We start from the raw sequence: 21501 nt of genomic DNA on the forward strand, positions 1-21501 counted from the left end.
AATAACAACAACAACAACAACAACAACACCCATGCACAAAGGGGGCAGAGCTTGTGATTTAACTACACAATGCTGCTTCCAGTATTCTGATAAAAGCAGAAAGCTCCTACAAACAACAGTCCCTCCCCCCACTCCTCCTCTTCTTCAGTACTCTTTCCATAGACCATGCCTTGAACACTTCAGACCACTAATGAGCCTTTAGCAGCACAAACATCACCTAATCCATATTAGAATGACTAGCCCTCCTTGCTCTGGACTGAAACCAGTGGTCCACCTTCAACAACCACTACAACCAAGTACACGTAAGCCACGAGAGGTCATTGGTGCTCTCTGAGCTTGCTTGTTTTCTCGCTGACGTTTCATTACCCAAACTAGATAACAACATCAGGGCTAGTGCTAGTAATGAAACATCTGCAAGAAAACAAGCAAGCTCAAAGAGCACCAAGTACCCTTCATGTCAACCTGAGCTACAGATCTTCTCCTTGATGAGTACATGTAAGTCATGTTAGCTACTAGCTATCATCTCCTTGTCAATGCTGCTTCTTCCCAAAATCCTTCTTGGTGAGCATAGAGCCATTCCATATCTCCAGTCTCCCACACACCCACCCACACCCACCCACCTTTTGTGAGAACTATTTCCTATCAGAGTCTACTCTCAATTTCCTATCAGTAAAACAAAGGCAAGATGATTTGTTTGGGTGTCTGTATGATGAGTCAATATGTGAAGATCCAGCAGGAAGCTATGACTGAAAGAAGGCTCATCGTAAACGGAACCAATAAGAAAGAAAATACGCCATGGTGAGTACAACCAACATTAGTGGGCCTTAGCAAGAGGTGACTTTTTTTTTCTTCCAATAGTGGAGTCTTTGGCGCTCTTTGAATTTGGTGGTTTGTTGCAACCCTTGTCATGAGAACATCAGAATAGCCCTGTTGAATCCAGTCAAAGGCTTATCTTGGCCCACCTTTCTTACAACAAAAGCCAACCACATCTCTATGAGAAACCGAGGAACAGAACTCAGTTTCTTATGTTTGGTAGCATCATTAAGATTAGAACTGTCACCAGCCTTCTTCCTCGTGAATTTGCTCCTTCAAAGCTATCCACATTGGTGGGCCATCTCTATCTCTTGTGATATCCCACCCACATTGGGGAACCTTTTTCCTGGTGTAAACTCAGGCAGACCTTAACAGACGATATAGCCAATTTTCTGGCCTCCTTCAGCTAACAATATATTGAAAATTATTTCCTTATAATGAAAGTAGTATTTCCTTGATATGCTGTTCTCCTTAGAGAGGAGCAGTGGTGGGATTCAGCCAGTTTGCACCACTTCGGCAGAACCAGTAGCTAATTTTTTGTTGCCCAGGCCCAGAATGGTTGTTCACATATTTGAATCCCACCACTGGAGAGGAGTAGATGACAAACAGAGCTTGTTCAGCTGTACTTTATGTCTCTAATTGAGTCCAACGTCTCTCGCTGTCAAGGAGCTGGGCCCAGGTTTTCCAGACTGATGCAACCTTTAAGTCATTCATGTTACTAGTGACATTTATGAAAATGAGCCATAAAAATGTGACATGCCAGAACAATAACTCCCATTCTCATTATGCAATGGCCTATGGTTTTGTGGCTATGCAAGAGCATCTCATTATTTTTAAAGAAAAAATAGATTAAAAAAATAACAATGGCAACAAACTTAATTTAACAGCATAACAATACAGGTATGATAGATATGGGTTTTTTAAAAGAGAGAGAGAGAGAGAGAGAGAGGGAGAGAGAGAGAGAGAGAGAGAGAGAGAGAATGTCTGGAAATTTATATTACAAATACATCTCAGAAATTTATCAGGTTTTGAAATGGATCCTTTCCGTCAGTTAGACGTCAGAGGAAACACTGATTTTGAATGTGATCCAATATTTGCAGTGCTTTGCAGAGAAGTGAAATGTTTCTCATTGCAGGCTCTGTTGTGTCCAGTACTGTGGTTTAGATGCCACATAGCCTTAGAAAATATGATTCACCCTACCAATAATCATCTGTTCAGAAAATGGTTGTCAAACTAGCAAGATACCACAAACGCCACCAAAATGCAACAAGCTGTAACATTCTGGTCCTTTGAAAGGAAAATAATATCACTGTATATTTTAACAATGGCACAAAATCAAATATATTCACAATTCAAAGTCTCCAAGGGCAAAAGAAAAAGAATATGAGTTTTATTTATTTATTAAATTTATATGCTGCCCATCTCACTTACAGGCAACTCAATTACTGTATTAATATTTCCCAATAGCCTAAAGCATGGTTGCTTAGTAACATGTCTGAACTTAGCCACTGTGAACTATAAACCGTTGTTGAAGCCTTAGCACAAGGTACAATCCCAGACAAACATGTTTTATTTAATAGCTTATTACATTATGATTAAATTGTAATTGCCAATTTTAAATTATGAATAAATTTTTATTCACAATATTGTGGCTTAGCCCTACAACATTCAAAAGTTGAACCAGCTGACGAAAAAGTGATATGGAGTTTTTCTGAGTCTCAAAAACCTCCTTTCAGGGCAAAATCACCCTAAAATACCATGTCAATAACTTGTCAGCCCATCAATGAATTGCTGCTGGCTAGTAGGAATCAGAAGGCATGATCTGAGATTTATGGTAACATATGGCCCCTGTGTCAGAATCCATTTATATCACATTTCATAATTGTATAGGTAGAACAACGTGCTATTTCTGGGGATTCTGCCATCTCTCCGAGGGGGGGGGAGAGGATGGTTACTAAAGCGATTTTCAAACAACAGGGGATGTTTTACTGGGGAAGGGAGGGGGGACAGACAGGTCTGGATTGTATCTTCATTTACAACTGAAAAGGAAAGCAATAACCATAAAACCAAGGAGAGTTCCCTTTCCCATGGAAGGACCTGACACCTAGCAACTGACGACAGCCTGACCAAATGGATGAGGGGAGGGGCTGGAATGGGAATGGTTTACATAGGATTGAAATGTAACTTTTCTCAGATTCCGTCTTGTATTCCCACAATCGATTCCATCCTAGTAAACATTTTCCTTTTGGACTAAACTTGCATCCAAGAGTTCTTATTTCCTAAGATGTGGATTGAGGTGGGTCCTGACAGTAGACGGAATCTGCTTTAAGAGTCAACCTGGAAGGGCAAACCTTACCGGGGGACTTTGCAACAAATAAAATGTCTGGCGACGAAGCAAGAGAGGAGGGAAGCCCCATGGAGGGGGAGTCTTCCCCCCAAATGGAATCCCAGAGACAATGGGAAGCTGAAGCAGCATATTCCCCCGGGAAAGAAGCGGTGGAGCAGTACGACCGAAAACCCCGGTGGTCGATGGGCGTTGGAAGGAAAAGTGAGTGGGAAAAGGCTTCGGGAGAAACGACCCTGAGGCGTAGTAACCACCAACCGGAATGGAGGCAAGAGATGGAGAGTTCCCTGCACGCCAGCGAGGAGGAGCGGATCCTGGAAAAGGCCATTGATCTGATGAAAGCAACCCTGAGTTCACTGAGGGAGGAGAGAGCTGAAAATCGCAACCGAGGCAGCGCCTGGGGACGCAACTGGAAAGGTAACGGAGGGGATCCAACACCTGAAACCCCGGGGCCATCCAATGGAACAGGAATTGCTGCCTCAGAAGTACCCACCCCCCCAGAACCACAGATGGGGACCAGGATGAGGAGCGATACCGGCCACGGCACAGACAACGCTCCAGCCAAAGACTCCCGCCCCTGGAAGTCAAATTCAAGGGGGAGCCATCACGACTGGGATTTTTCCTAACCCAAGTCCTCAGCTACATGGAAGAGTACGGACGGGACATCCCCAGTGACAAAACACGCATCCGAATTGTGCAATCTGCCCTGGACGGGACGGCTGCAGACTGGGTGGTGAACTTGCATGACTCCAACGCCCCAGAACTCAACGACTTCAACCGATTCATGTCATCTTTGAGGCGACGGTTCGAGGATCCTTTGGCTGACCGTAAGGCCCGGGAGAGAATCAAAACGGTGAGGCAGGGCAGGCGAGCAGTGGCTGATTATACCCAAGAATTCCGAGCCATTGCCAGCAAGCTGAACTGGCCAGAAGACATCCTCCTTAGCCACTTCAAAGACGGTCTGAACTATGACCTGTATGATGCTTGCCTGCCTCGAGGAGACCCACCCCACCTCGACGACTGGTACATCCTGGCGGAGGAAGTGGAAATAGACCTACTGAAGAGACACCGCAGAGGAAAACCATGGGGCCGCCTGCCACCCGAGCAAACACGCGAGGGGGAAAAACCACCAGCCACAGCCAAAAAATCAACAAGTTGCTTCAACTGCGGGAGAGAGGGCCACCGTGCTGCAGAATGTTGTTCAAAAGCCCCCCCACGAAAACCAGAGGCATCATCCTCCAAGAAGCCGGGGAAGCCCCAAGGCAACACAAAAGAATCTTCCATGAAGGGGACAGAGGCTGTAGAGTCCACAATTCCTGCCAGGAACTGGGACTGGGCTCCGGCCTGCACCGCAGGGACGGTGGACAACTCGGAAGACAGCTCAGAGGGAGAACCATTGGTAAGTGGACCCCTTCCACCCATACTTAAGACAGTGACTATATTAGCTTCCCCTATGCCTGAAGCAGCCAAAATAAAAGCTCTGATAGACTCTGGGTGCATCCGCTGCCTTATCAGCCCAACGCTGGTGGAGAGATTGAGCATCCCAGTGAGGAGGCTAAAACAACCAATCTCTTTTAGTCAATTAGATGGGACAATAGCAGGGGGAGGACCAGCCACCCTAGCCACTTTACCAATCCACCTATCACTGGGGCCCCATGAGGAGGACATAACGTTTATAGTGGCCCCAGGCATGGAATGCCCAATGATCCTAGGACTGGAATGGCTGAAGAAATGGAACCCCGGGATAAACTGGAGGACAGCAGAACTCAATTTCCCAAAGGGGGGGCAGAAGAACTTAGACTCCAAAAGCACCCCCCCCCAACCCAGAGGGAGGAGACAGCAGCAGTGGGGAAAGAGAAGGGATTACCAGAGATACCGGAGGAATACAGGGACCTGACTGAGGTTTTCAGTGAGGAAAGAGCAGATGAGCTTCCCCCCACTGCCCCACAGACTGCACCATAGAATTCAAACCTGGGGCAAAACTGTCAGGACCCACCTCAATCCACATCTTAGGAAATAAGAACTCTTGGATGCAAGTTTAGTCCAAAAGGAAAATGTTTACTAGGATGGAATCGATTGTGGGAATACAAGACGGAATCTGAGAAAAGTTACATTTCAATCCTATGTAAACCATTCCCATTCCAGCCCCTCCCCTCATCCATTTGGTCAGGCTGTCGTCAGTTGCTAGGTGTCAGGTCCTTCCATGGGAAAGGGAACTCTCCTTGGTTTTATGGTTATTGCTTTCCTTTTCAGTTGTAAATGAAGATACAATCCAGACCTGTCTGTCCCCCCTCCCTTCCCCAGTAAAACATCCCCTGTTGTTTGAAAATCGCTTTAGTAACCATCCTCTCCCCCCCCCTCGGAGAGATGGCAGAATCCCCAGAAATAGCACGTTGTTCTACCTATACAATTATGAAATGTGATATAAATGGATTCTGACACCCTGCTTATTTTATTTGAGAGATAAACATTAGTTTCAGTGCCAGACATTTAACTGGCAGAGTTATAATTTCAAGCACCAGGCGTACTGCTTTAGTGAAAGAAGTTGCAGTTTCCATTTAATATAAGAGGGAGGGAGAAAAGGAAATAGAATCTGATTGTTGTGAAGGAATGTATGTGTGGCCTCAGGAATGGGGAAGGAATGAACAAGCTGCGAGAAAGAAAACCCAGTCCTAAGGAAGAGGACTGACTGACTTTAGTATAAGATGGGGCAGAGAGAAACTCTGACAGGCTTTCAAGATGATGTTATTCTACAACAATAAAGAGCATTCCCAGAACCCCCTCCGATGCCTGTGCCTTGAGCCTGCCTTCCTTGAAGGGCTGACAACTATATATTATCCATCCCCTCCTCCAAATATTGCCTTTTTTTAAAAAAATGGAAAATACGATAACCTCACCCATGTCAAAGGCTCGACTACCTTTCTATAAAGATTTTAGGAGTTTGCATGAATTACTTTAATTATGATGATGTTTACTCAGGCAATACAAAACTCTTTGCTTTATCATCACAATTTACATTTGGGCCATACCTCAGTTCAGTTCTACCCTGTCTAAGCTGTAAAACTGTAAATGACCCCTCGATGCAGCAAAAGAAACAGGGAAAACCATACTGTGGTCATCCAGGTTTTAGTAGACTACAGTATATGTTACCTGTCCAAGATGAATGTTGTTGAATTTTGCCTCTTCATCATAATCATTTTCTTTGCCTTTTTTTCCAAAATCTGCAATGGGATTTCTTCAATCCTGTGTATGTAGATTAGTGAACAAGCAGCAAACATTTTAGTCATTCAGTTCAACAGCCACAGAGTCACCCAGATGACGCAAATGAAGCCCTTTCGTGTTTCTTAGTTGCTCAAATCGCTAATGTGAGACAGGATTCATTGCAAGAGCTCTGTTTTTTAATGCCAGAGGAAGATAGTAACTGTGAGGAGAGATAAAGCATTTCGCCTCATTGCTGTGTTATCAGAGCTATCCCCAGAGTGTGAATGTATCCAATAATTTTCCAAATCGCAGTCATTCCTTGGAGCATCCATGATTTTTGGCATCTTTGGAAGTCTTCCATGAAAATGGCCTATGTGCTATAATCCTTGTCCATGGGGTCGCGATGGGTCGGACACGACTTCGCAGCTAACCACAACAAAAAGCTTGCAAATAGCATTTGTGTACACACAAGCTGTTCTCAAGATTTTTCAGAAGTGGCAAGTGAAGTTTTATAAACACTGCTAGCGGTGCTGTCACAACAACTTCTGAAATAATGAGGCTTCATGAGCTTAATTTAGACTGGCTCCAGAAACTTTTATACTATTGTCCAGACTCCAAACAATGCCAACCTAGAAAGTAATTTTCAAGACAAGTATATATATGGAGAGTTCCTTAAAAAGGCTTGAACATCCCATTGAAAGCTGGCTCAAGACAAGCAAGCCACCTTGAGCTTAGTTGGCATTGCACCTTTCCCAGTGTGTGGTGTGTTGTTTCAGGGATTTTGCTTATTTTTTTTTATCTGTACAGTCTTTTGGCTGCAGCATCTTCCAAGACAGAAGACATGTTTTCCAGCTTGCATAGTTAACAGGGCAGCAGAAGTTGAAATGAGATCATTGCCTTTAATACAGTCTGTTCCTGTGTATCACCTTTGCTTTGCAAATGACCTTCTAGCTTGACTATGACTCATCACTGAAAGAAACCATACCTGGGCATATGCACTGGTCATCTGAGGCTAACGGACAATATATTCACCCTGGAGGGTGTTTACTAAGCTAGTGCAGTGGTGTTATTTGTCCATATAATTTCTGTCTGGAAAAATAATTCTTTCTTATGCCCCCCTCTTCCTCCCTCCCTCCCTCCCTCCCTCCATGGCTCTGTATCTATCATAAATCTTATTTCAGACACTCTTAAAATTAACTTTTGAATCCATTGTTCCAAAATATCTATGTGCAATGTTAAAATACCGTATTTTGTTCGATTCTATATTAGTAAAGTCAAAAGTAAGTATTCTTCTCCTTTAACTGTAATCTTTAGCTCCTTCTTTCCCTCTAAGTGTCTGACCTTCAATGTCCCACTCCATCGTTGTTTTTTTTAAGAATTCCAAACAAAAGCACTTTTCAAAAGAAAGGATTCATATGATTAATTCCAGAATCTTATTTTAGTTGGGAATTTATATACAAAACAATTCTTTCTTTCTTTTTAGTTGCTGGTGAAATAAATTCTTCACCCAAGTTTTTATAAATTAACTATTTTGTCTCTCTTTTTCTAATAGTGTTTCTTGTAGGCAAATTATATTTTGTTTTTAAATTTGGAATAACATTTTTTTTCAGGAGAATTTGCTACATTTATATTCCACATTAAACATTTCTAATCCATAATCGAGCCAAAAAATTAGAAAAGTCAATATTTGTAGGACCTAGTTCAGTATCACCCCTTTCAGTTTCCTGTTAAAATTTTAGGGTAGTCTCCTCCGCAATTGTTTTTATTGGGTATTATTACAGATTGTACTCTTATAGATACTAAGTTGATGTTGAATTTAATTACGGCAGCGAGACTTTTAGTAGCGCAATATTGGAAGAAGGAAGAACTGCCGACTATAGAAGAGTGGAATTTAAAAGTTTCTAACTTGGCGGAAATGGCAAAGATTTCAGTGTATTTGAAAGACCAATCGCAACAGAGATACATTGTGGAATGGAGGAGATGGATTGAATATATCCAGAATAAATATGGGACTAAAAAGTTTCATTTAGCATTTGAATAAGTAGTGGATCTATATGATGTATAATTAGTTAGTAGTTATTTTATTAATATTTTGACGATGGAGAATTAAAGTGCGATAGAACTTAATGTTTTATTGTTGTTAGCATATTCTAGATTATGCTTGTTTGTATTTTTATACCCTGTATTCAGCTCTGGGAAGTCGGAGAGGGGGGAGGGTAGGGTAGGGAGGGGTTGGGGAGAGGGGAGGGGGAGGAGGGGGGTTTTTTGTATCCAAAAATGTACTGTAAAACTTTTCAATAAAAAAATTTTTTTAGGGTAGTCTCATCTGACCTCTCTGTCTGAAACTCCTTAAATTCTAGAATTTCCTTTGCTCTCTGGATGAAGTCAAAACCTCTGCACATTAAAAATAAACACACTTTCTAATTTATCTCATAGAAATGGAATAATTTTTTTTTATTAGATTCTAACTGGAATTTGTTTAAGAACAATTACATCTTTATTATCAATCTTCAGCCTTGTATTAAAATGCTTCAATACTTGATCTCTTGACTTCTTCCTGGAAAACATCTCTTGGAACATTTCTGATTTTCACAAATCATGTATTTATCCTATATACCTTATCAATTTCTTCCTATGTATCCTCCTTATCTCAATAATTTGCAAAACTTTTAATAACATTTTCTCTAATATCTTTACCAGATTCCTCTGAAATTGCTCTAAATTTCAGGGCTAGCGGCAGCAGCTAGCGCCTGTGCAAATGCGGCCACTAGCGTGCATGGGGGTTGCACGGCTCATTTGCACATGCATGTGGGTGCTAGCAGCCATAGCTAGCACCTGCATGCATGCGCAAACAGGGCCACTAATGCCATGCAGGTTGCACGGCTCTGTTTGTGCATGTACCCAGGCACTAGCAGTGGTGGCTGGCACCTGCATGCCTGCACAAATGGGGCTGCTAGCACCGTGCAGATGCATGTGGTCCCGTTCACACACAGCTCCATTTGCATGCATGCACGCGCGCACACAAACTTCCCAGCTGCTCATTTTCCCTCTGGGCTGCCAGCATGAAAACATTGATGACCACTGATCTAGAGAGCAAATGGGTGATCTCATGATATTTCCTTGCCCAGAAAGTTTGTGCTGACCAGAATTGTCCTTCTGGTCGCTGATCTCCACCATAGTGCTGCCCTCATTCTTTCGGGGATATCTAGTACACTACAGATCCTCATCTGGAAGCTAAAGATCCACTTAACAAATGTGGCAAGAAAAGTCATAAAATGGGGCAAAGCTCATTTCACAAATTTCTCACTTAACAACATAAATTTTGGGTTCAATTGTGATCATAGGTTGAGGACTACTTGTACTACAGAACTGTAGGCTGACTGGTAAAATAAATTAGCGCTGACATGTCTGAGCATTTTGGTTATTCCCACTATAGTTAGATTTGCAGAAGCTCTTTTCTCACAGGATCTTTTCCACTGCCATTTGTGAATCTGTCTGAGCCCAACTAGAATCAAGAAATACAGAGGCTGCTGCTCCATCTCACAACTATTTTGGCTGCCTGCTTACTTAAAGAAAGTTGGTGGAGGAGAAATAATAAGGTCCCAGAACTGGCCATGGTCTTCAAATTAGGCAGAAAAGCTTGGCAGGAACCTGAAGGTGCCAATCCCAGGCGCTGCTCAGCATACCAAATATTTGAAACACATCAGAACTGCCTACTTTGCATGATATAAGCAGATGAGATACAAGAAGTCAATGTGCTGAATTCCACATCACAATCACAGCTGGGAAAAGGGAACACATGATACCATATCTCTCCTTTAATTATCTGCTGAGGATAAAGATTTAATGAGTCTCAAAGGTTCTCGCTTTACTTAATTGGTTCAGGAACGTTACACATTCAAATTTAGTTCTCATAAACATCTCTAGTAGGTAATTAAACAGAGAAAAAGAGAGTGATTTCTCTCCAAACGACTCTGGAAGCGTTGGAGTATACCAGTGATTTGAAAGTAAGTCCGCAATTTTCAAATTAAATAGTCCAACTTGAAATGGAAATATAACTTCTGAAATATCTTGGTTTAATTGCAATTAAATGACTGTTAAACGGCTCATAAACACTTATTTTTTTGAATGACGCATTTAAAAATGATTCAGAGCTCATTTGATTTAATGGGCTCTGAATTATGTAAAACATATGTGACATCCTTGTTACATCTGCTTTGGTGTCCAAAGCTAGCTCCTTGAGATTGAACAAGTAAGGATAACATTTTGATTAATTAAATTAGGGAAAGTTTAACAAAGGGATTGGTAAACTGGTATCCTTGAGATTTTATATTGCAACTTCTATCAAGTTTAGGTAGCATGGCCAGCGACAACAGATCATGGTAGATGTAGTCCAAATATATGTGAAAAGAAAGCTAATCTACAGTATTGCCTCCTTCTCAGGTAATATGTATTGGCTATGAAAATTCAGACAAGGGCAATCTGAGTCATAAAAATCTTCATAGTGATAACCAGAACCTAAATTGGACCCAGAAGCCCAATGGCAGCTCAGCAGAGGTTATTTTACCTTCTACAGGTAAACAGTTGTATTTTGCATCAGATGCAGTTTCAGATAACCTTCAAGGGCAATTTCATGTAACTAAATTCTAGTAGTCTAGCCAAGGGGCGATGACAAAGGCATGAATCATTGTTGTCAACATTTCCTGGTCCAGAAAAGGCCAAAGCTATCAAAGAGTCTCTTGGCCATAGACTCTACCAGGAATGATGGAGTCCAGAAGAAGGCTTAGTTGTTTATGGCCTTCTTGGAGGGAAGTGCAGGTAATCCTTGACTTACAACCTTTCATTTATTGACCTTTTGAAGTTATAACTGCACTGAAAAAAGTGACACAATCAGTTTTCACATTTACGGCTGCTGGAGCATCCCCAGGGTCACATGATCAAAATTCGGGTGCTTGGCAACTGGCGTGTATTTGTGATGGTTGCAGTGTTCTGGGGTTACGTAGAACACCTTTTCTGACCTTCTGATAAAAATCAATGGGGAAGCCAGATTCACTTAGCAACCATGTTACTAACTTAACTGCAGTGATATCACTTAACAACTGTGGCAAATAAGGTCGTAAAATGGGGGAAAACTCAATTAACAACTGTGTTGCTCAGCAACAGAAATTTTGGACTGAATTGTGCTCGTAGGTCAAGGACTACCTGTACAATTTTGTCAAGAACTATGGATGAAACATCCTGGTCCATGAAGCTTCTGTATACAAGAACTTTGTCTTGTCACGATTTAATCTCACTCTGTTCTAGGATTATAATTTTGATGAATTTAGGTGCATGGGGCCCAGCAGCTCCTTGTGTAATTTTAAATGCACTCCTACGCTAAATCTGTGCCAATGGGTTTATCTATTCTTTGATAGTGCAGCAGTCGGTAAGCACGGTGTATTGTAAACATTTTGTTCAATCCATCAAGCAAGCTTTACTAATCACTCCCAGAATTGTTTTGTTAACGTGTTCAGGTTAATTTTTGACTCCTTGCAACTGCCCTAACTAGTCCATGCAGTTTTCTGGACGAGGTTTTTCAGAAGTGGTGGGCCATCACCTCCTTCCTAGAGCTAAGAGAGTGTGATTGGCTGGAGGTAGTCCAGCTACCTATGTGCCTAAGGAGGGACTAGGGCTTGGTTTCTAGCCTGGTGCCTTAACCACTAACACCAAACTGGCACCCTACTATTTGCACCTTGTAAAGCTGAAGTGGAAAAGTAAGAAGGGTGGTACAAAGCAGAAGGCAGATGATGATGCTTTAGGGATAGGCGGGCTCTAGGCTCCCTCCTAGGTATGTATTTTTTAACCACACCCTTCTCAAGAAGCCATAGGCACTTCGCTATGCTATCTAGAGACAGAATTTGTTTGTTTTGTACTATTTATATGGATGCCGATTTGACAGACAAGTGGGTGCTAAAATCAAAAGAAATATTATGGGAAAGAAAAATGACAGCTGATGATGGATATGCTTCATGTCTTTCCCTCCTTCCCTCCCTCCCTGACGGCATTAGTGGGTGGGCTGGAAGCAGAATCTACTTCTTCAGGATCCTTTAACTCCTTCATTTGTCTTTAATCTCTTGGCAGGTGGTGGTGGTGGTGGGGGCAAAGATTGGTCACATGGGCCTGATCCTTTGCCTAAATCTGAGAAAAGCATGTGGACAAGAGGACTGAGGGGCCACTGCTGTCCTCACACGCATATTATTTCTACCTTCACGATGAGACCCTTTTTCAACAGTGGTTCAAAATGAATTTGATATAATAATAATAATTTATTATTATTATTATTATTATTATTATTATTAATAATAATAATAATAATAATAATAATAATAATAATAATAATAATAATAATAATAATAATAATAATAATATGAAGAAGAAGAAGAAGAAGAAGAAGAAGAAGAAGAAGAAGAAGTTGGAAGGGACCTTGGAGGTCATCTAGTCCAACCCCCTGCTAAGGCAGGAAACCCTATACCAGGGGTAGGCAACCTCAGCTCAGGAATTCTGGGAGTTGAAGTCCATGAGTCATAAAAGAGCCGAGGTTGCCTACCCCTGCCCTATACCATTTCAGACAAATGGCTGTCCAGTCTCTTCTTAAAAACTTCCAGTGTTGGAGCATTCACCAGTACCGCTTTCATGATCGGGAAGGAATCCACTTCAGTGTATGCATTACATCTGTATCGACATACGTGAGATGTGATATTTGCATTCACACCTTCAGGAAAACTGGAGCAAATCATAATCTCGAAATGCCCGACAGAGTCAATATAAACGTATCTGCATGCCTTACGACCAACCCACAAAGCCTGTTACCTCCGACCGAACCCTCCCCTCTTCTTCCCACCAAGCTGCGCCCGAGGCGAGAGCAGCCTGACGCAATCAGCTGCCTCTGTTTCCCTCGAAAGCTCCTTGGCAAGTTGCATCATCTGGTTTTTTTGAGACAGTGGACCAGAGAAAAACCAATCAGCGGGCGCGCTCTGCTCATACGTAACAGACCGCTTTGACCAACCCGATCTTCGTAAGCCGTTCTCAAGGCAGGACTATTTGCTTCTGAAAGCGCTGATTGGACAAGAGACGGCGGGAACCGCCATACCGTGACAACTGGGCGGGGTTTTACCGGCAAGCTGGTATTTAAACGCTGGAGACCTCGGGAGTAGTGCAGTTCCTGTTTTCGCTTTGGGTGTGTTTGGGTGGTCGGTCGCCCTCCCTGTGCCAAATCCCAGACTGAGTTTATCCGTCAGTCCATCCCCGGAGATCAGATCCACCAGCGCACCTCCTCCTGCGGAGTCATGAAGGGGGATTCGCATTCTCGGCACCTTTCCAGCGGACCGGAGCATCCGTCCAGGCTTCAGAAAGACGAAGAGGAGGAAGAGGAGGAACCCCCTGGTGCAGAAGAAGGGTCGCCCAAGTCTCCACTCTGGGTCTTCGGTTACGGTTCGCTGGTTTGGAGACCTGATTTTGAATTCACTTCCCGCAAAGTGGGCTATATCCGGGGCTACAGCCGCCGCTTCTGGCAAGGAGACACCTTCCACCGGGGTAACGAAAAAATGGTAAGGGCTGCCCTTTCCACGTGGGACTAATTGGGCGGAAAAGTGGATGATCCTAAGTTGTTGTTGTTGTTGTTTTAAAGGGATGATGTGCTTCTCCTGGGATGAGAGATCCCACCGGTGTAGTGGAAGGGATGATTGGGTGGGTGGTGGAACTGGAAAATAAGAGATAAACCAAGAATTTGGTGTTTCGGGGAGTTAGAGGGGGGGGGGGAATTGTAGGTTCAACTGAGTCCACAGAGGTGGAGTCTATTGATTACCCTTGGCTTGACATTGTGCAGAATTTGGAGAGCCCTCCAATGCTGAGGTAGTAGGGAACGGCTGGACTGCACCAATGATGCTTCCTTGAGATGGTAGGACTTGTGCTTCTGATGTTGGTCTGCAAAACAGTACTGCATATTAAAACTGCCTCTTTCTCTCCCTTCTCTTAGCCTGGAAGAGTGGTCACCCTTCAGGAAGATTATAATGTAAGTAGTTTGTACCTGCATTCTTAAGCATGCCTATCAAAATTTCTTTTTGGAGGGAGTGAAGAGGGCTTAAAACCAAGTAATTATTTTGAACTACCCACCTTTTGCTGTAGGGGAAAGGTGGAGAAGTGAATTGTATCATTGCAGCTGGAGGCTTGGTAATTCTGTTACTTGACATGCAGCTGTAATTATCCAATTATCATTTGGATGAGTGGTTATTTGATCAGTAGAATAATGCTTATCTAGGAGTCCAGCCAATGTTTATGAATATAATTTAAATGATAGAAAGCTGAGATCTTGACAGTTTTGGAGATAAGGTAGCACTGCTGAAAAGAATTCAGCACATGGCTAAGATACTGTGTTCATCTTGGCCCTTTTGCAAAAGTGAGTAGTATTAATTGCTCTGTAGATAACTCATTTGGAAGGAATGAGTAGCCATTTCAGAACTTTTTTTTAATCACAAACCTGACTTTTAGCCTAACTAATAATTCTGTTTAACGAAGCAGACATCAATTGTAATTTGATTTTTGATTGCAGGGGTGCACATGGGGTGTTGGCTATGAACTTCATGGGCATCAAATTGCTGCTGTCCTTAAGTATTTGAACATGCGGGAAGCCGTGCTTGGAGGCTATGACACCGTGCTTGGAGGCTATGACACCAAGCTGGTGAAGTTTTATCCCCAGGAAGAAGAGACAGATGAGCCTGTTCTAGCCCTTGTTTATATTGCAACACCCCAGAATCCCTCCTATCTGGGGCCAGCATCTGAAGAGGACATTGCAGCTCAAATTATAGTCTCCAGTGGGCGTGCTGGCCACAACATTGAGTACCTTCTGCGGCTGGCAGAATTCATGCGCTACTGTTGCCCTCAAGTAGAGGATGAACATTTGTTCTCGATTGAGGAAGCCCTGATCTCTACCCTGCCCTGTTTATATCCTGCTGAGGACCCCTAGGTACAATGAATTTGACAGTATTCACGAAAATGATTGGATGGACACTTTTTAATCACGGTCATGACTGAATACGTGACCTAATGCAACTGAAGCCAAGTTTAAAAACCTGTAGATGTATAGACACTGGGAGAGAAAAGTAGTGGAGCAACGGTGATAGAACTACGGTTTAAGTAGCATTGGACTCCTGCCTTGAGTAGAGATTGGAGACATCCATTGCTAGTCTACCAGCTGCCGGCAATACAAAACTGGTTGAAAAATACTTCCCAGTCTGACTTGTACACTACAGAGATTAAGTCCTACTGAATTTAATAGGGCCTACTTTCAGAGTTCATGCAAGTGGGACTGTGGCTGTTTGCACTTATTCACAGTGTTCTTTGAATTGTTGAAAAGAAAGGGGAATGAAGATAAAATATGTTTTCCTTTGCATGTTTCTGCAGCCCTCTTCATCCAAAGCAAGGCCATGACTATAATGCTATGGGCTTTGTTCTACCTCACAAGCTGATGCACATGTGAAGTTGTGAAGATTCTCAAAGGTTCCTCCAGCCTTGGTCACAATATCCTCATGTTTGCTCGTATGCCGGGCTTTTAGTGGAAAATGAAATTGATTTTAAGACTTTGGTGGGGCCAAACCTCCTTGGACAGTTAGTGTACTATTTTTATAACTTGAAACTGTATTTATTGTAATGAAGATGCATATTTCACAGAGAGAAATGTCCAAATGTCCTGCAGAGCGGGGCAGGTTGCTAGCTTGAAAGTTGGCAGGGGAAATTGGGTCTTCTGGTTTTAGATTTTTTTTTTCCTCTTAAGAGGGGAGCTTCAGACCAGGGCAGCTGCTACAGGGTTACTTGTTTGAGACAGCTTTCGGTAAATAAAACTGTTGCACTACCTACACACAATAGATGCTTTTACACTACAATAATATTTTGTGTCTGCTTATGTAACTGCAGGGTGTATGTTTCTTGGCATACCATGCTCAAGTTCTGCCTGCATTTCAAATAACGAAGTGGGCATTTAATGTCTGGTTCTCCAAAAATCACAAGAGATCAAAGTTTCTGAAAATATTAAATGTGTTCATGGAAAGAAAGATCTGTGCTGAATACTGTAGTTTGAAAGACACGATTCAATAAAGCCAATAATTGCTTTCTGATACAGCCTTTGGGAGAGACTTTATTCTGGAATTACTTTAACGGATCTTGGAACAAAATGGAAAACTACTGTTAAAAGGAACTATATCTTTTACGTATCTATAAATAAACTGAGTCTGAAGTTACATGGTTTGAATTTTTTTCTTTGGTTTTCCATTTGAACAGTATTAAAACTATTTGTCATAGGATTTCATTTAAATGTATAGAAATGGAATTAGTTTAACCGCAGCTGTTGCAATTACCTTCATAGTGAATAACTCAATGTTTATGAAACTATTTCCAAAGCTTTGCATCAAGAGTAGCCAAGTCATAGCTTTACAATCTGTTAGATTCTGCACCTTCCTATAGTTTTTGTGAACAGAATGTAAGTGAATCACTAAATGATTCTAGTTTTGAAAAGCAGCATGGTCAAGCTTGCTTCTAGCTGCATCATCACTAACATGTCTATTAGGGCAGGGGTCTCCAACCATTTTGTTTTGGTGGCCCGGTAGGAGCGGGAGGAACAGGCGCCTTACCCGTGCAGGTGCAAATGTGAATGTGGCCATATATGCTGCGCACGTACAAAGAGGCTGCGAGCATGCACACCATGCAAATGCGGCTGCGAGCATGCATGTGAGGCTCTCACTGACAGCAGTGCCTGTGAGAGGCTCACAATGCTACCACCAGTGCGAGGCTCGTGCCGTGGCCTGCAGCGATGCCACCCCCAGTGCGACACTCGGGCTGCCACCCCCAGGTGAGGCTCATGCTGTGGCCCACAGTGATGCTGCCTCGGTGCGAGGATTGTGCTGCTGTTCCCGTGCGGGGGTCACACCTGCCGCTTGCAGCGCTGCCACCGTCCATGCAATACTAGCAGTACTGCTGCTGCTCTCACAACACTTGCAGCAATGGTGGCACGAGGTGTGTGCGTGCGTGTGTGTGCGCGCACGCACTCTGCCCAGCTACTCATGTGGCCCAGCGGCCAAGAGGCCGTGGCCTGGTACTGGGCCGTGGCCCATAGGTGGTGGACCCCTCTGTATTAGAGCTATGCAATGTTCTGGAGATTATCTGAAAGATACTAGTTTAAGTAGCACCTTCTTGCACCTTTAAAGCAGTTGCATCTTCTCCCAGAGTTCTGTAGCTCTTGTTGCAGTAGTCTGCACTGCAGTAGCATAAATACATCTTGTTTATGCCAACTTTGTGCTCTCCAGATGTTTTAGACTACATATGAATTTTCTAAATTGAAACCTTGAAAGGCTGATCAGAACAAGTGATGAAAATAGACTCCTTGTACATGCATTATGGCCTGTGGGTAAAGCAGCCACATTTTTGCTATACAATCGTAACACCTGGTGCTTCATTCAATCTTGGAGCTGCAGTTAATCCTCAATAGCCCTTGGCTGTGCTGCTGCTGGTTGATCACCTGCCCTTTCCAAAGTAGAGACAAAGCTGCCTCCTTTATGTGGCTGAAGTACCATTTGAATTTCCAATTGCCATGGCATTCTTAATGTTAACTGGTGGCCATGCTGGCTAGGGATGATTGGACGTTGGGGTTGAACTGAGGTTAGGCACATTGCTCAGCCTCAACTGAAGTCTTCCAGAAGAAAACAGCAAACCGGTCACCCAGGGACACCTTACCCAAAGCAGCTGACACTGGCAGCAAGTGGCATGGAGCCCTGTAAACAAAATAGAACCATCCATGACTGTTTTTATTCTATCAAAAAGGCCCCCTCCTTTTAGAGCATTAATAAAGAGTTGGGTTTCTTTGCAGTGGCTTTAGCATTTTGAATGTTGGAGGCAAGGACAGGAGCTGCATTTTGCAGGTTTAGAGTAATAGCGTAGAGAAGTCACACTCTGAGACCCATATTGCAATAATGAGGTCTGGCTCACTAGCTCATTTTGGTCCCTAAGTGCCCTATGGCAGACCTGCTTCAATCAGGATGGCTTATATTAAAAGAAAGGAGGTCACTGGTGTGCAATTTCATACTCCCCCTCCCTCTTTACACCCCCCCCATTATGTTTGGGTGTCAATTATAATTCGATGGAATGATCACAAGGTTGGGTTCTTTCAGCCTTTGCCCCAAAAAACTTATGTGACCTCGATTATTTTGTTTACTTTTTCATACAAAATCTTTCAGATGTTTTACACACACACACACACACACAATATCTAGAGACTGCCCATCTCCCTCATAGTTGCATTCTCAGGATTCCAACAAGTGCTCCAGGAGTCAGTCATTTGAGGACAGAGGCCAAGTTTAATCACTTAATTTTATCCTGACAAGGATGCCAAGGAAGGTTTGCAGGAGGGCGACAAGGAATTTCCAAGAAACAAGGGTGGGGAGAGGGAAGTGCCTTGCTGTGCATCTTCCTGCTCCTGTGAAATGTGATACATCTGTTTTCCCAAACTTTAAATGGTGGACCCACAACGAGCAACTGAAATCACTGTAGAACAAGTGATTTCAATTGCATTTACAGTATTTATAGTGTATAGGCAGAAAATGGGTCTTCCATCCTTCTGAGGTAGGTAAAATGAGGACCCAGATTGTTGGGGGCAATAAGCTGACTTTGTAATAATGCCACTTGGGGGGGGGGGGCGAAAGCCCTAATAAGCAGGCATATACATAGAATGAAGGCTATTGCTAAGCACATTGGTTTGTGCTTTAGATTGTAAGCCGCCCTGAGTCTTCGGAGAAGAGCGGGATATAAATGGAATTTAAAAAAAAAGTTTTCAAAAGAGTTAAAAGCATACAATTCACAAGCTCCAGCACTGATATGAACAGCTAGTCAGCCTATTAAGGAATATTTACCATGAAGATGCTGGAACAGACAAAAAAGCTGCCAAATTGGGGAATGAGCAAACACACAAACACTTGAATAACAGAAAAAGAGGTACACACACAACTACAAAATTCTGCCCAATAATAATGCTTATATATATGTGTGTATACAGTATATATGTGTACGTAAGGGTATGTGTATATGTGGGTATATACCACATACTGTATATGCAAACTAAACTTAAGAGGATAGAAAGGAGTAAAAACTGCAGGGAAAAATGGAAAAAGAAAAAAAACTAAGACTATATAGGAAAAGAAATATATAAAGAAGTGACTTCCAACCTTATCACAAGTATAAACAAATTTAATGACTCTTCACTCCCTCTAAGGCAGGTGACTTCGAACTTGGCCCTTTTATGACTTGTGGACTTCAACTCCCAGAATTCCTCAGCCAGCATGCCTGGCTGAGGAATTCTGGGAGTGAAGTCCACAAGTCATAAAAGGGCCAAGTTTGAAGACCCCAGCTCTAAGGCTACCAACATTTGTCTGTTCATCCCATATCCCCTCTCTTTTTTGCAAATAAATTCATAAAACAACATCTTCTCAGACCCGGTATGAGCAGAAAGTGCATAGGATTATCAGAGGAAACAACATAATTGTTTTAATCTTGATCATATAAGACAACTTTATATTTCTTCTTTTTACTTCTAACAGTTATCACCGTTCATTTACTATTGTCATAGGATTTGATTTAATCTCTTCTTTGTCCTACTGCAGAGTTCTTTAAGATTTTAACAAGCATCTTTTGTAAATCCAGTAGGAAAAAATATATCCAGGTCATTCTTTTGGTTTTTCATTTGTATTTCCTTTTTAAATTTTAAAGTCTTAGACAAATTCTTTGATACATCCAGCAAAACACTTTTTTTCTAAGTTACTCTGTTGCCTGTAATCCCATTGTCAACACTACCGCTATTTTGTCAGCTAAGTTGTTTCACATCTGTCATTTCTTCAATAGTAACTTTTATACTGTACATAATCTACCCAGATGAGCTGACATCATTACTGACATTGTTGATATTGTGGCTACTATTTTCTGATTACATTTTCCAAAAGTCATCTTCAATATTTTCATTGTACAGTGGTTTTGCAGGTTATACACCTTTCGTCTACCCAAATACTTTAGTCTCCTCTAGTGTCCAGTTGTTGAAATCATGAAGTTATTTATCTTTGTTTCATCCTGTAAAAACCAAAATTTATTTCCAAGAAGCTGTTTGTGCTTTGTAATTAATCCCAAAATCATATTGTAAAAGTTTCAACATTCCAATTTTACCTGGACCTTTAATCTGTTTACAACTTTATAAGCTCAAAAAATTGTTTAGCCCTTTGCTTCTGCCAACCTAGCAGTTCGAAAGCATGTAAAAATGCAAGTAGAAAAATAGGGACCACTACGGTGGGAAGGTAACAGCGTTCCGTGCGTCTTTGGTGTCTGGTCATGCCGGCCACATGACCACGGAGACGTCCTTGGACAAGCGCTGGCTCTTCGGCTTTGAAACGGAGATGAGCACCGGCCCCTAGAGTCGGAAAAGACTAGCACACATGTGCGGGGGAACCTTTACCTTTAATTTATTTCATTAAATATTTTTTAAAATTCTTAGGCTTATGATTAAAATTTTCTTTCAACTAGGATTGATGGCAGACTAACTTGGCATTTCAGATTTATCAGACCAAAGGTTTAGAAGTAATGAGCAATTTTAGAGTGATCAGAAAGTTAGATTTGCAAACTTAGTTTCTTTTAAAAAGCTCTGTCATAGTTATAAGCAAGATAGCTATTTCTGCCATTTCACAATGTTCAAATCTGTTGAAAACCACTGCCCTGCAGTCTTCTCACGAGGAGCAGCCTTCTGGAGCATACATGAGCGATTTCCCATGCTATCTTTATTCTCAGATGGTCCACAGAAGAGTTCTACTCAGCAGTTTCTTGTTCTTCGTTGTGGTCATTGGTTCTTTGTTGTGGGGCAAAATTCACATAATGAATGTCTCACTTAACAACAGAATTTTGGGGTCAATTGTGGTCATAGGTCAGGGGCTAACTGTACATGTTCTTGTAATTTAAGAGTGATAGAGAATGTCCATGTTTTATTCTAGTATATCTTTTATAGAAACTACAAGCCTACCTAAAGTACATTACACCTTTCCTATGTTTCACCATTACACCTTTTCTTCCAGGCCAATCAGTTTTAG

At 42.2% G+C, this 21501-nt stretch overlaps 2 protein-coding genes across 4 annotated transcripts in view; one reads left to right on the forward strand and one right to left on the reverse strand.

The window, feature by feature from the left end:
• The first annotated feature begins 13567 nt into the window (after positions 1-13567).
• Positions 13568-16506, forward strand: CHAC1 (ChaC glutathione specific gamma-glutamylcyclotransferase 1). Its single transcript, XM_081314632.1, has 4 exons — positions 13568-13944; positions 14373-14408; positions 14946-15359; positions 15797-16506. The coding sequence occupies exons 1-3, from the start codon at positions 13684-13686 to the stop codon at positions 15357-15359; spliced, it is 711 nt and encodes a 236-aa protein (XP_081170758.1). The 5' UTR covers positions 13568-13683; the 3' UTR covers positions 15797-16506.
• Positions 16507-17906: 1400 nt separating this feature from the next.
• INO80 (INO80 complex ATPase subunit) overlaps positions 17907-21501 on the reverse strand; it is an 87283-nt gene continuing 83688 nt past the window's right edge. For 2 of the 3 annotated variants that reach the window (XM_081314627.1, XM_081314628.1), the window contains exon 37: positions 17910-18156. In XM_081314627.1, the coding sequence (XP_081170753.1) occupies positions 18011-18156 (146 nt within the window). In that variant the 3' untranslated portion in view covers positions 17910-18010. Of the gene's footprint in view, positions 18157-21501 lie in introns of all 3 variants that reach the window. The other variant, XM_081314631.1, reaches the window with a different exon arrangement.

Source organism: Vipera berus (assembly GCF_964194415.1).
Source record: "Vipera berus genome assembly, chromosome: 1".
In the NCBI taxonomy this organism is placed as follows: Eukaryota; Metazoa; Chordata; class Lepidosauria; order Squamata; family Viperidae; genus Vipera; species Vipera berus.

What these genes read in the sequence shown, in the direction of transcription:
- CHAC1 (XM_081314632.1), top strand. Translation starts at nt 13,684, where the DNA reads ATGAAGGGGGATTCGCATTCTCGGCACCTTTCCAGCGGACCGGAGCAT. An exon ending in ACCGGGGTAACGAAAAAATG is followed by an intron (nt 13,945 to 14,372) that starts GTAAGGGCTGCC and finishes CCCTTCTCTTAG; the next exon opens with CCTGGAAGAGTGGTCACCCT. An exon ending in CCCTTCAGGAAGATTATAAT is followed by an intron (nt 14,409 to 14,945) that starts GTAAGTAGTTTG and finishes TTTTGATTGCAG; the next exon opens with GGGTGCACATGGGGTGTTGG.